This window comes from Octodon degus, unplaced genomic scaffold (assembly GCF_000260255.1).
Source record: "Octodon degus isolate 3935 unplaced genomic scaffold, OctDeg1.0 scaffold00168, whole genome shotgun sequence".
In the NCBI taxonomy this organism is placed as follows: domain Eukaryota; kingdom Metazoa; phylum Chordata; class Mammalia; order Rodentia; family Octodontidae; genus Octodon; species Octodon degus.
In genome coordinates this window covers 457480-471176 of record NW_004524744.1, presented here as the reverse complement: position 1 = coordinate 471176, position 13697 = coordinate 457480, and the positions used below count along the sequence as shown (strand labels likewise).

At 34.3% G+C, this 13697-nt stretch overlaps 1 protein-coding gene across 1 annotated transcript in view; it reads left to right on the top strand.

Annotated features, from left to right (window-relative positions):
• Cnot6l (CCR4-NOT transcription complex subunit 6 like) overlaps positions 1-13697 on the top strand; it is a 93138-nt gene that overhangs the window by 40714 nt on the left and 38727 nt on the right. Inside the window, exons 5-6 of the mRNA XM_004643185.3 lie at positions 7192-7260; positions 11954-12111. Of these exons, the coding sequence (XP_004643242.1) occupies positions 7192-7260; positions 11954-12111 (227 nt within the window). The remainder of the gene's footprint in view (positions 1-7191; positions 7261-11953; positions 12112-13697) is intronic.

Genomic DNA, 13697 nt, shown 5'->3' with positions numbered 1-13697 from the left:
GGAGTGGTGATAGTAGACAACCTTGTCTTGTTCTCATTTTTAAAGTAAAAGCTTTCAGTTTTTGGCTATTTAGCATGATGTTGACTACTGGCTTGCTATTATTGATGGCATTTATCAGATCTAGATAAAGACCAGCTATTTGGATTTTTCTGTAGGGTTATTCTTAGGAGTGAGTTTTGGACTTTATCATACATTTTTTCTGCATCTGTTGAGATGAACATTTAAATTTTGTATTTGGCTTTGTTGATGTGGTATATTACTACATTTACTGATTTGTATATGTTGAGCCATCTCTGGAATCCTACTTGGTCATGGTAAATGGTCTTCTTGATGATTTACTGCTTTCTATTTACCAGTTTCTGATTGAGGATTTGTACGTGTATATTCGTTAGGGAGATTGGCTTATGGTTCTTTTTTGATTGGATCCTTCTCTGGTTTTGTTATCAGGATAATACTTCCCTCCAGGATTGAAGGAGAATTGTTTCCCTTTCCATTTCATTAAAGAGTTTGAGGAGTAATAGCATTAGCTCTTTTCTGAATTTCTGGTAGAATGCAGTAGTGAGTCCATGTGGACCTGAGCTTTTCTTTCTTGGGTAAGTTTTTAATAACGTGATTTTACATTTCATTAACTGATAATGAGTCATTTAGAATTTTTGTATCTTCTTGATTAAACTTTGGTGATTTGTATGTATCTAGGAATCTGTCCATTTCTTCTGTTTTCCATTTTATTATAGTAAAGATTCTCAAAATAAGTATTAATTTTTCTGGATTTCCACATGATATGTAGTAATTTTTTTTTTTACCTTTCTCATTCCCAATTACTTGGATTTGAGTCTTTCTTTTCTTTTTGCTAAGTTTGCTTCAAAACCATCTCTTCAATTTATTGATTGTTTTGTGTTTTCTTCACTTTAACTGCATTCATTTTGCTGTGATCTTTATAATTTCTTCCCTTGTATGGGCTTTTGGACTGACTTGTCCTTTTTCTAGGATTATGAGATACAACATTAGGTTGTTTATTTGAGCTTATTCTATTTTCCTGATAGAATTCACTACTATGAATTTCCCTCTTAGGACTGCTTTTATTGTGTCCCATAAGTTCGTAGATAGTCTTTCATTCCTTAATTTCATCTCTGGCCGTTGGTTTTTCATGGTTGGTGTTACTTATTTATTCCAACTGAGAAAAAGCAGTTTTAATGACATGCACATACATTTATAGGACTTTAACAAGATGTAATATAAAATTCTTTAATTTATTTTTATTTTTTGTCTTTTTTATTTTTAATTTTTTTTTGGTAGAACTGGGGATTGAACTCTGGCCCTTGTGCTTAGCAGGAAAGTGCTTATTCTACTGAGCCATCTCCCCGGCCCCTATAAAATTCTTAAAAGAAAAAATCAAAGAGAAATCTGCCTTTACTACTCAGGAGCTGGAGGACTAACTGGCTGATGGGAAAGCCCAGGGAGAACAAACAAACCTATAACAAGCAAGGCGCATCACACTTCTGACAAGTAGGAAGTCACAGCCAGACTTTGTTCACTGTTCTAGATGCCTAATCACCTGTACTTTACTCTTGCCCCCCAGAGACAAAGCAGAGTGATCGTTGCCTGTTTTTCTTAGTTGCTTATCAGTGGTTAGGAGGGTGTTATTTAATTTCCCTGTGTTTATTTGGTCTTTGCTATTTCTTTTGTCATTAATTTCCAAATTCATGGCACTACAGTCAGATAATATATATGGGATCATTTAAGTTCCTTTGTATTTACTAAAGCATATTCTATGGGCTTGTATGTGGTATACTTTGGAGAACATCCAACCTGCAGCAGAGAAGAATGTGTATTCTGATGTTGGGTGGAATACTCTGTAAATATCTACTCTTCATAGGTTTGGTTTAGTTCTGATAATTTTTTTGATGATTTTTTTTTTTTTTTTTGTCTGGTTGCTTTATCTGTTGTGGCAATGGGGTACTAGGGTCATCCATTATGCATGTGTTATTGCTTATTTGATTTTTCATGTCCATTAATGCTTGGATGCTCTGTATTAATAGTTGAATGCTCTGTATTTGTTACATGCATATGTATGATTATCGCTTTGAAATTTTCCTTTAATAGGTGTGTAGTGACGTTATCTCTTGATCATTTTTTAAGTTCACATTGTATGCAAATAGCTATTCCTACTTTTTTCTGCATTCCTCTGGCATAGAGTATTGTTTTTCATCCTTTACTTTTCAGTTCTCAATTTCTATTTTGAATTGAATGTGTTTCTTGTTAAGAACATACTGTTGGATCTTGCTTCTTGATCCATTCTGCCAATCTGTTTTTGAGTGGTGAATTAAGACCATTTATATTGATGGTTATAACTTCCCTGTGTTTTACCTCTGTTTAATTGCTCACCCTGACTAATAGTTTCTTCTTGTTCTTGGAATTATGGTCTTTTTTTTTTTTTAATCTCTGATTAGAATATATTTCAATATACTTTGGAGAGCTAGTTTGGTTGTCATGAGTTTCTTTAGTTGTTCCTTGTTGTGGTCATATGTCATTTGTCCATTAACTTTGAAAGATATTTTTGCAAGGTATGTGAATCTGGATTAGAAGTTTTTTTTTCTTTTTTTCTTTCCAAGACTTAAAATACTTCAAGCTCTTCTTGACTTGAAGATTTGTTCTGAGAAATCTGTTCTGATTCTGATGTACATTCCTTTATAGGTGATTTGATCTGTTTCTTTTTTCTAACAACTTTTAATATTCTGTTCTTGTGCTGAATTTCTAAAATCTTGTTTATTACATGCTTTGGTGTAGATTTATTTTGGTTGTGGGTAATTGTAGTTTCCTGTTTGTCTCTCTCACTTATGTGTATGCCCCGTCCCGCCCCTGCCTTGGGAAGTTTGCTGTCATTACTCCTGAAAACAGCCTTTTTAGTCATTTGTACTGATTCCTACTTTTTCGTTGAGTCCAGCCAATCTTACGTTGTTCTCTTTACATCACCTTTCAGCTGTTGAATTCCCTGGTTTCTTACTAGTTTTTAGAGGTGTTTCCTTCTATGATTGCTAGTTGAGATCTTGTCCTCTAGGCCTGATATTCTGCCTTCACTTACATTTATGTTGTTTTTTGAAGTTTCAAAGGAATTTTTTATTTCACAGGTATCTGTTTGAATCTGTTTCAGGGATTCCATGTGTTCCTATGTTGGGTATTCATGGTTTCCATCATTTTTTTATGCTCCTCTATTTTTTTTTAAATCTCTTTACTTTAGATATGCTGAGCAAATCATTAATTGTGGTTGTCATCTCTGTTTTGTACCTGAGAGATTATTTCTGATCTAATTTCCTCTATAATGTTGCAAATTTGTTTACTTGTTTTGCTGTCATTTTAGAAATTATTGGTGTGTGGTTTCCATTTTCCTCAATCTCAATGTCCACTACACTTGTTCTGGGTTAGCTGGATATCTGGGATTGCATTTTGCTTGTGCATCTTGTCATTTTCTATTTCCTTAAGTTTTTTTTTTTTTTTCTGTTTTGATGCTTGCAACTTTTTATAGTAGATAGTTATGTTACTAATATCAAGGCTTCCCTAAGAAATTTGTGTGCTCTTCAGGGATATCTTCCAGGTATAAAAGGTTCTTGGTTTTTGTGTCTGTCCCAAAATCACATCTTCCAAATTTATTAAGGGTGATATGTTAGTAGGTATTTAGTTCAGCCCCAGTCCTTTGGTACTAAACTTGGTGACATTTATTACCCTAGACTTTCCCAATGTTATTATATAAGGGAAAACAATAGATTAAAACAACTGTGGTATCTTAGGTGAACTAGTATAATTAACAGTAACAATAGCATCAAGCACAGCTTAGAAACTGACAAAATGTGCTATTGATTTGGTACTGTTAGCCATAGGAACAAGATTTACAGTTGTATGACAAAATCCAACATAAATTGGGAGCTTGTATTTGAAGTGTTTCCTTTTGTAAAGGGCTTTTACCCTGTTATGGAGGAATTATAAGGGAGATAATGGGTAAAACATGAATAAAGAGAAATACAGTAGAAGCAAAACTGGATGACAAAAAATGATCACAGAAGCTTTGGGAAACTAGAGACGTGGGCAGAACAGGAAGAATGAAGGACTAAACAAAGGATTATCGAAGCTAACCAGAACGCCTAGAGAGAATGTTCATTTACATGAAAATATTAAATCAGGAGAGGTAATTTAGGAAAGGGAGAAAGACAAATAGATTAGAACAAAAATATAGGGGAAAGAAAAGGAGAAAAGTGAAACCAGCAAAGAAAGAAGAAAAAAACGTAATCAAGAATAAAATTCCTCTGATGTCCACAGAGAGTCCAAAACTACTGGGTGACCCCACCAACTGTTTAGTAGAATTAGTGCTGGATGTGGGGCTGTTCTTGTCCTCTAGATATGGGGAACTGGGCCAAAGTCTTCAGCTAGTACTTTATCTTTCTCCTGATTGCTTTGCAACTCTCAGACCAAGAAAGCCCGGGGTGTATAGTTGTCTCCTCCTTGTTCTTGTGTAGTCACCTGTGTTCCTCTTCTACTGGCACATTTCTGTCCTCTCAAGTCGCTTTTTGCAGGATGGAGTGGGTTGTTGTGCTGTGGACTAACCTTTTGCTTCCATAGTTGCTGTGCAAGGTTGCTCAGTCCGAATTTTGTTTTCTCTCCTGAGAGGGAAGTGCTAACCTCCTACTTGCTGTGCATGGTGCTTTACTGCTTAAGTTCTCTGTCCCTCCAGCAACTGTTACCACAGTAGGAGGGGATGTGCTGTTGCACTCTGTGCCTTTACTGGTGTCTCTGCCACTACCACTACTACTTTTGCTATGGTGGATAACCTTGTGGAATCACTGCTACTTTTGGTGCTGCTTATTGTAGGGTAGAGATGGGGTGGGGTGCTGTGGCCTGACTGTGTGTACCTTTTGCTGATATACGGGGACAGCTGAGGGTTGTTCAATTCTGTGATGCAAGGCTGCTTAAGTCCATGTCCCCGTAGTCGATACTTCCATTTTTTGCGATAGTTGTCATGAATTTTTTATTCAGTACTCCTTAGAGGTATGATTATTTTCTAGGATTAAGAATGTTGAACCAATTTGATGATATCATTTTAAGCTACCTTTCATTTTTTTTTCCTGGCAAGATGTGGATTTTACCAAATAATGTTTATTGCACTCTGCAAAAAGCGGTTGTAGGGGCCTGCCCCTTAGCTCAGGTCTTTAAGTGGCTGCCTCAACAAAGCAGTCAGGCTCAGGTTGCTGTGGTTCGATCCCCACAACTCAAGCCAGCCAAACCTGCCCTGAAGGCATTCGGAGCAAACCCCCCCCCCCAAAAAAAAAATGGTTGTTTCCGTAGCTTTTTGGAGCACCAGAATCATTATTGAAGTGATGCTTTTAAAGGTATGGGCTACTCTGGTGAAATTTTTCAGAGTTGGATAGAGATGGAGTGTTTTTATTTTTAAGAAATACATTACTCAGCCACTAATACTATGGAAAAATCCATAAGCAGTAAGTGCTGTTGTTCTGTAATTGTATAATTTTAAAACAAAGGAATAAAGGAGGTAGTTAAATCATAATTTAGTGAATTTTCTTTCATCTGGTAATTTAGTTCCATGATATTGATAACTGTCTGAACAATTAATATTTAAACCAGTGCCTTTTTTTCTGTAAGGCCGAGGTTTTTTTTTTTTTGTTTTTGGTGGTACTGGGGATTGAACTCAGGACTCTGCACTTTACCAGGCAAGCACTTGTTCTACTGAGCTATCTCCCTAGCTCCTGTACAGCCTAGTTTTATTCCTATCTCTTGCTTTACATTGACATAACAAAAAAAGAAAGGATAGAAAATGAAAGCCCCACTAGAAATTTCATTATTTTTTGTAATGTATTCATATGTATATATATTTCTATCATGAAATACAAATGCACATAAATTTATGAGAAATGTTCAACATCATTGGTCATTCAAGGAATGCGAATTAACAAAGTACTTGAGAGATGTCATCTCATCCCAAAATAAGTGGCTATCATCAAGAAATCAACCAGTGACAAATGCTGGCGGAGTTGGGGGAAAAAAGAACTCTTGTCCACGTTGGTGTCAGTGTAGACTGGTATAACCACCATGGAAATCCATGTGGTGATTCCTCAAAAAACTAGGATTAGAGGTCCCATTGGACCCAGCTATTGGCCTTGTAGGTATTTCAGAGGAATTAAAAACATCATACCATAGTGGTATATATGTGCACGCATGTTTACAGTAGCACAATTTTTAATAGCTAAATCTTGGAAACAACCTAGATGCCCATCAACTAAGGGATGGACAGAAAAAAATGTATTTTTATGCAATGGAGTACTACCAAGATTTAAAGAATGATAAACTTTCATTTTAAATGAGGCTTTTTTAGGTTTATAGATACATTTTGAGGCCATTATAAGTGAAATAAATCATACATGTGAAAACATCATATTGTCTCCCTAATGTAAAAACTAAAAGAGTAGATAAGACCCAAGTTGTATGGTAGATTTCGTGAAAAGGAAAGAAACTATTGAAAAAGAGAAACTAGGATGGAAGAAAAGAGAAAAGAAGGAAGGGAAAAAAATATATATGTATATATTTATATGTTTACATATGTTTATATATGTATATATACACACGTATAATAGCTAGTGTAAATATACCAATTTATATTCATTAAAAATAATGGTTTATGTTTATATGATTTAATTTTTCCTGCCTGTATCTTGTAATCTAAGCATCTATTTTGAAAATAACAATATGCATTATATTAACCATTGTTAATCCTAGTTTGTTTTGAAAGTGTATTTTTTTCCTCATAAAAAAGATGTTTGAGGTCAATAATCAGCATGTTGTAATTTCACATAGCTCTGATTTTTCAAGGCTGAGTCAACACAAATTGCATATACAACTATGACATAAGGTTTTACTTTTCAGAAATACCATGAAAGTAAAAATAGTATTAATGTGTTTTCTAGGTTTTTTTTTCTGATATTAGTTTTATCTTCTTTACATTGCTTAAATGCCTTTTTATTTCTAAATCCTCACTAAATTTTAGTATTGGATTTTAAGTCAGTTTGTCTTATAGCTGAATAAAATACTTGATTTCACATTATAAACTAAATACTATTCTTTTTAGAATTTTTTTAAATTGATTTTAGAAGCACATGAAATAACTGATGTTTACAAAATTATTTTCAGTTCATCCAGAGCAGCTTCCTCCGAGGCCATGGATTACGTTAAAAGAACGAGACCAAATTCTGCCATCAGGTAGTGTTTTTCTTTTTTTTTTTTTTTTTGTTTTTTGTTTTTTCTCCATACTTTCTTGAGTGTTCTCAGATATACTTAAAATACAATTTCAGCTCCATGATCTATAATAGACCTTTATTTTACCTTTTTTGTGTAGGAAAGCTTAGAAATATTGATGGATAGACTTACAAAATTCACTTTTTGATAGCAAGATGTACAAATATACTTCACAATGATGCACCTCTTGGTTTTAAAATTATTCATTGCTAGGGTGGGTCTGGCAGTGCATGTCTGTAATTCCTGCATTTAAGAGGCTGAGGCAGGACAATTGCTGTGAATTTGAGGCCACACAGGGATTATAGTGAGTTCAGAGGCATCCTGAATGCTGCATAGTAAGACCTTGTCTTTAAAAAAGAAAAAGAAAAAAAAAAATCCTATTATACAGCTTTCCAAATCTTGTCTTCCAAAATTAATAATTATGAATTTCCTCTGGAACTAAAAATTCAAACTTCATTGGTACTTTTACCATTCTTAAAAGTTGGGCTGATGACAATCAGTGATAAGTTAATGGTCCTGGCAGTAAAATACTGCAATACAAAGTCATAGAAATGGAAAAGGTGAATATTTGAGTGATTTAAGGAGATAATCTAACATGTCTAGAACAGTTATAATCTAGAAAATATAAACCTTTGTCTTTTGGGGGAGAGCAGTCATGGGTTTACATTTGTAGGATTTCTTACTACATATTAGACATTTTAGACTTGGGAGTTCTTAAAATAATTTATTAAATGAAGATTTACTGTTTTGATAGGTTACATCAGCCACTGAACATTTATTTCTACTTCGATAACCTTTAAAGGTTAAGTCTCTGCATTTATTATTTTGTGGAATTTAAAGCCCTTTTATTTTTGTCTTATAAAAAATTAAAGGGTTTTGGGAGAAAACATATATCATAGTATTGGGAAATATCTCTTATAACCTCTTCATGTTTGTTTTTATTATTTTTTAATTTTGTGTATTTGGTATAGGTTCTCATTGTGCAGCTTGGACACATAGTGATTCTCATGTTTCAGCCTCCAGCACTGGGATAACAGGTGTGCCCCACCACACCCAGTGTAGGTGGTCCAGCATGCCCAGGGTGGGGCTAGCACAATGTGTGATATCAGGATTGAACCCAGGTCCTTGTCCTTGCCTAGTCAGGTGCTTAGAGCATTGAGCTATCTCCATGGCCTGTTTTTAATAACTGAGAAATTGTAAATTTTTTTTTGTCTTACCAGAAGTAATAATTTTAAAACTGTAATGCTGTAAAACCATTGTATTGGTTAGTTACAAGAGGCACTGTATCACCAGTCATGGTGGCGCATGCCTATAATCCCAGCATTCAGGAGGCTCACCATGAGTTCAAGGCCAGCCTGGACTACATAGTTGATCCTGTCTCAAAAAACGAAATAATGAAAAAAGAGGCATTGTCATGAATGGCAATTGTACTATCAGGGATAAACATTGATGGTTAAAAAGGAACACCCAAGGTTTTTCTACAAAGCCTTGAGTTAGGTAGATTTATACTTTTCCTAGTCATTCCTATTCCCTCTCTGATACTGAAAATGCCATTTTCTAGTTCTTAATAATCTTCATGGTTGGGGTGATGGCTCAGTGGAATAAGCACTTCCCTGGCAAGTGCAAGGGCCTGAGTTCAATCCCTGGTTCCACAAAAAAGAAAAAAAAAAAAAAAAAAAAAAAGAAAGAATTTTAGGGGCCGGGGAGATGGCTCAGTGGAATAAGTGCTTCCCTGACAAGTGCAAGGGCCTGAGTTCAATCCCCGGTTCTGTAAAAAATAAAATAAAATAAAAAACTATTTTAACTTGTAATTAAAAAAAAAAAATCTTCATTTGAACATGTGTGGGCATAATCCTGAAATGCCTTCTTCATATTGAACAGCTACATTTTTATTGGTAAAAGGAACAACCTAAACAAGTTTTCACTAGTTGGCAAATTCTCAAAGTAATGTATTCTTGAGATTTCCTTTATAGAAAAAGTAGTAAGATTTTTCTTCGTATATATGGTGCTTCCTTAGGTAGATACTGAGTGCTAACAAAAGATAATAAAAGTTCCTTTTCTGGTACATACAGGGATGTGTTTCATAACTAATGATGGTTGAGAGTCATTTGTAGCCAAACAGTGATGATGATAAACTATGTAGGAGTCAACCCCAAGAAATGAAAAAAGTAATCGATAGAATTGGTAAAACAGTAAGGATAACAGCAACTTAGCTAATTTTTACTTCTGTTTAAAAATTGTAGGCCAGTGGTGGTGAGCCTGTGTCATGAATGCCAAAGTAGACTGTTTATATCATTGAAAGCTCTGAAAAGATTCTCCATTACTGTTGTAGACATTGTATTGATAGATTTTTATAAATGAAATTTTATGGAAATAATGATCTCTGGCCTTTTCTATAAAATCTCACTTCACAAAATCTTTGAAAAAATATGAGTGATGCAAATAACTCTTTCTCTTGCTTCTTTTTTGTCTTTCAAAGAACATTTCAAAATCTGTATTTGAAAGAAGCAGAGTAAACTCAGGGTGCTCATGATATACTGGATTGGAAATGGTTCTGGATCAGTTCCAAGATAAGCATTGACTATGAGTAACTGAAGCTGAAATTTAGTTCTCAGTTTACACAAAGATCACCAGACAGTACTTAGCAGACCCCTGAATTGAGTTTCTGTTAATATGTTTCCCATCATCTGAAATGGAACCAATTTAAATTGTTTCTTTATCATGAATTCCTAACATTTCAGTTTTAATAGGTGATTCTTAACCATGTCTGTTCATTTAATCACCTGGTGTATGTTTTAAAAATGTGCAGAATTTATTTTCCTAAAAGAATTAAAGACACATTACAGTGATACATGTGTACCTATGTTTATACAAGCACTATTCATAATTGTTAAATCTTGGAACTGGCCTATATGTCCATCAGCGGATGAATAGTAAAGGAAATGTGTTATTTATATACAATGGAGTACTATTCTGTCATAAAGAAGACATATGAGTTGCAGGAAAATAGATGCAACTTGAGACCATAATGTGAAATAAATCAGGTATACAAGCTTAACTATCACAATTTTTTAATATGAGAAACACAAATTACAGTATAAATAACATAAAAGATAGTAGGTCATAGATCTTTTGTAAAAGGGAAGAAGAGATAGGGATGGAGGGAGGTAGGGAGAAGGAAAGAGATTGAAAAAAGAATTAAGGTGTTTTATATATATGTACTAAGTCGCTACAAGGAGTACCATCATTGTGTACTACAAGTACTAATAAAAAATATATCGATCACAACCACCTAGAACTTAATACAATCTCTGATATAGTTAATCTGGAGTCACACCCTTTGTATCAGTCTATTTTTTTTCCTAAGTGATACTAGTGGGCACGCATAATAGGGAATTACTGATGAAAATTATATCTGTGCATATGAATCACCTAAGGGATTGTGTTAAACTGCAACTTCTGTTTTATAGGTGTTCATGGGACTGGACAGTCTGCATTTCTAAACTTCCTGAGAATGCCTGGTGGTGCTGGGCCTAAGAGTACTTTTTTCAGTAGTGAGGATACAAACATCTTCTCTGGACTGTTAGCTTGCCCACACTCTTTTTATTGTTCAAGGAAATTTTAAAATATTTTATTTTTTTTATTTGAGACAGGGTCTACTTGTGTAGTTTAGGGTACCTTGAACTCACTCTGTAGCCCAGGCTAGCCTCAAATTCATAGTGATCCTCCTGCCTCAGCCTCTTGGGTGCTGGGATTGCAGGAGTGCAGCACCATACATACATAGCTGAGAATTTTTTTTAAAAAGTGAACATTTAGCAAAAAGGATTCCTTTTTTAAAAAAGTTTGTTAGTTCACACACACATAGTTCAGAGCAGTAACAGGCCCCCCCAAAAGTACTAAGTATGATATTTTGATAATAAATTGAGAGGCCAGGGATATAGTTCAGTGGCACAGGACTTGCCTTGCAAATACAAGGTCCCGAATTCAATTCCCACAGTAACCACACACACAAAAAGTTATGAGGGGCTGGGGAAATGGCTCAGTAGAATAAGCACTTCCCTGGCAAGCGCAAGGGCCTGAGTTCAATCCCTGGTTCTGCCAGAAATAAAAATGTTTCCTTGTTAGGGCCGGGAAGATGGCTCAGTAAGAATAAGCGCTTCCCTGGCAAGCGCAAGGACCTGAGTTCAATCTGTGGTTCTGAAAAAAAAAAAAAAAAATAGTTATGAGACTAGAGTCCTTTCATTAGAATGAGACCAAAATTTACTTTTGTTCCACTTCCATAAAAACCTATGCAAAGAACATACATAGCTTTAGTACTGTGATTAATTTTGAATTATTTAATTTGTTAAAATAAATCTCAGGGCCGGGGAGATGGCTCAGTAGAAGAAGAAGTGCTTCCCTGGCAAGTGCATGGGCCTGAGTTCAATCCCTGGTTCAAAAAAACCCCTCAAATTTCAAATATGAACAATTAATTCTAGACTACTAAGCTTTTGTGTGAAGGATTCCAGTAAAGTTTTAGTAGACATATCTTGCCAGAATCTTACAGTAAATGTGAGATGATATATATGTGTGCTTGTGCTGGTGTACACATGAAAACTGCTTTAGAAAAGTTGCCTAATTTTTTTTATTTTTGTCTGTTTTCTCTCCCACTTCTTAGCATCATTCACGGTTATGTGTTACAATGTTTTATGTGACAAATACGCTACCCGGCAGCTATATGGCTATTGCCCATCCTGGGCATTAAACTGGGAATACAGGAAAAAGGGAATTATGGAAGAAATTGTTAACTGTGATGCAGATATCATTAGTCTTCAGGTAACACTATAAAAATTAATTTGTCTTTAACTTAAAGGTGAATTTAAAAATAATAGAAGATCTTATCTCTGGTAGAGACCCCGTATTTAAAAAACTTGAACCAACCTACCTACCTTCCTTCCTTCCTTCCTTCCTTCCTTCCTTCCTTCCTTCCTTCCTAAAAAAGGTTAATTTTAATAAGCATTGAGGCGATATCCTGTTTTCGCTGCATGCAGCCATGCATTTCTGTTTCTTTTTTTCCGTTATAATTTTTCCCATTATCCATGTTAACATTTCACCTTATGAACAAATCATTGGTAGTGCTGAAAGAGGAAACTGCAGATTTCCAGTTTTTCAGAAATACCAATTTAACTCCTTAAGAGTGTAGGGGGGAAAAAAAAGTGCTTGCCACAAATGGGTTCAATCCCCAGCCCTGAAAAAAAGAAAAATAAACACAACAGCAACGGCAACAAAAATTACATATTTTTGCTTAATTTTATAAACTAACTTAAATTTTTTTCCCCCCTTCGTTGGTTCATGTAGTTTTATCTTAAGGAACTTTGTAATGTATGTTGGACTTTTCAAAATAATGAAAATGATATTCTTGCATCCTTCAAAGACCATTAAGGGCTCAGGTCTCCCAGGGAGCAGAGCACCAATGACAGGCCTCTTAAAGGGCTGAGTAGTAGAAATTGTGTAACCTGGAATTAGAGAGGAAAAATACGGCAGTCTTCTGTTTAATAATATTTTGTAATAATAAAGTTAATTGAAGAGGAAATATAAATTTTATGAAATGTGTTTTATCACTTCAGTATTTGGCTAACAATGATTAGCCAAAAAGTTTTATAATAGTATTAAATAACTTATTCTTAGCAACTTTTTTTTTTTTTTTTTGGTACTGGGGATTGAACTCAGGACCCTGGGCTTGCCAGGCAAGTGCTTATTCTCCCCAGCCCCTATTCTTAGTGACTTTCAAAGCATATTAAGGGCCTAATGATATTTTTAAAATCTTAATTGAAAAATAGTTATTATGTGTATATGTAATATATAGTGTTATATTTCAATGCATCTGAACTGTGTAGAATGATCAGATCAGGCCAGTTAACATATCCATTACTTCACCATTTCTTAAAAGGGTTTAAAAAATTCTTTGTTTTATTTCACATAGTCTTTTCAGCATACCCTGAGAATAAAAATGATTATTGTTAAATATTTATATGCCAATAGGGTACCTTGGTAAGTTATGTTGTCTGTAAAATAAAGTAAATATCTTCCAAAAATTAAACTTTTTTTTAAAGACCTAGAAGTCTTTTTTGTCAGACTGCTATAGAATTAGGGGAAAGAAGCACATAAAATTAGGCTGTAGTAATTACTTTATATTTTGGTTGATTTATAGTAATAACATCTCTACATTCTATTAAATATAGTTTTTAAGGATAAATCATAATTTAAGAAAATTCTATCACATTATATTATAAATTGTTCATTCTAGAAAAATTGAAAATTTCGGCAAAATTTAACATGGTCATGGAAAATACCTATTTACATGTCCTCAAAGTAGTTGCTTTGTTAAAACTTTGGAGTATTTTTTTTTTTTTTTTTTTTTT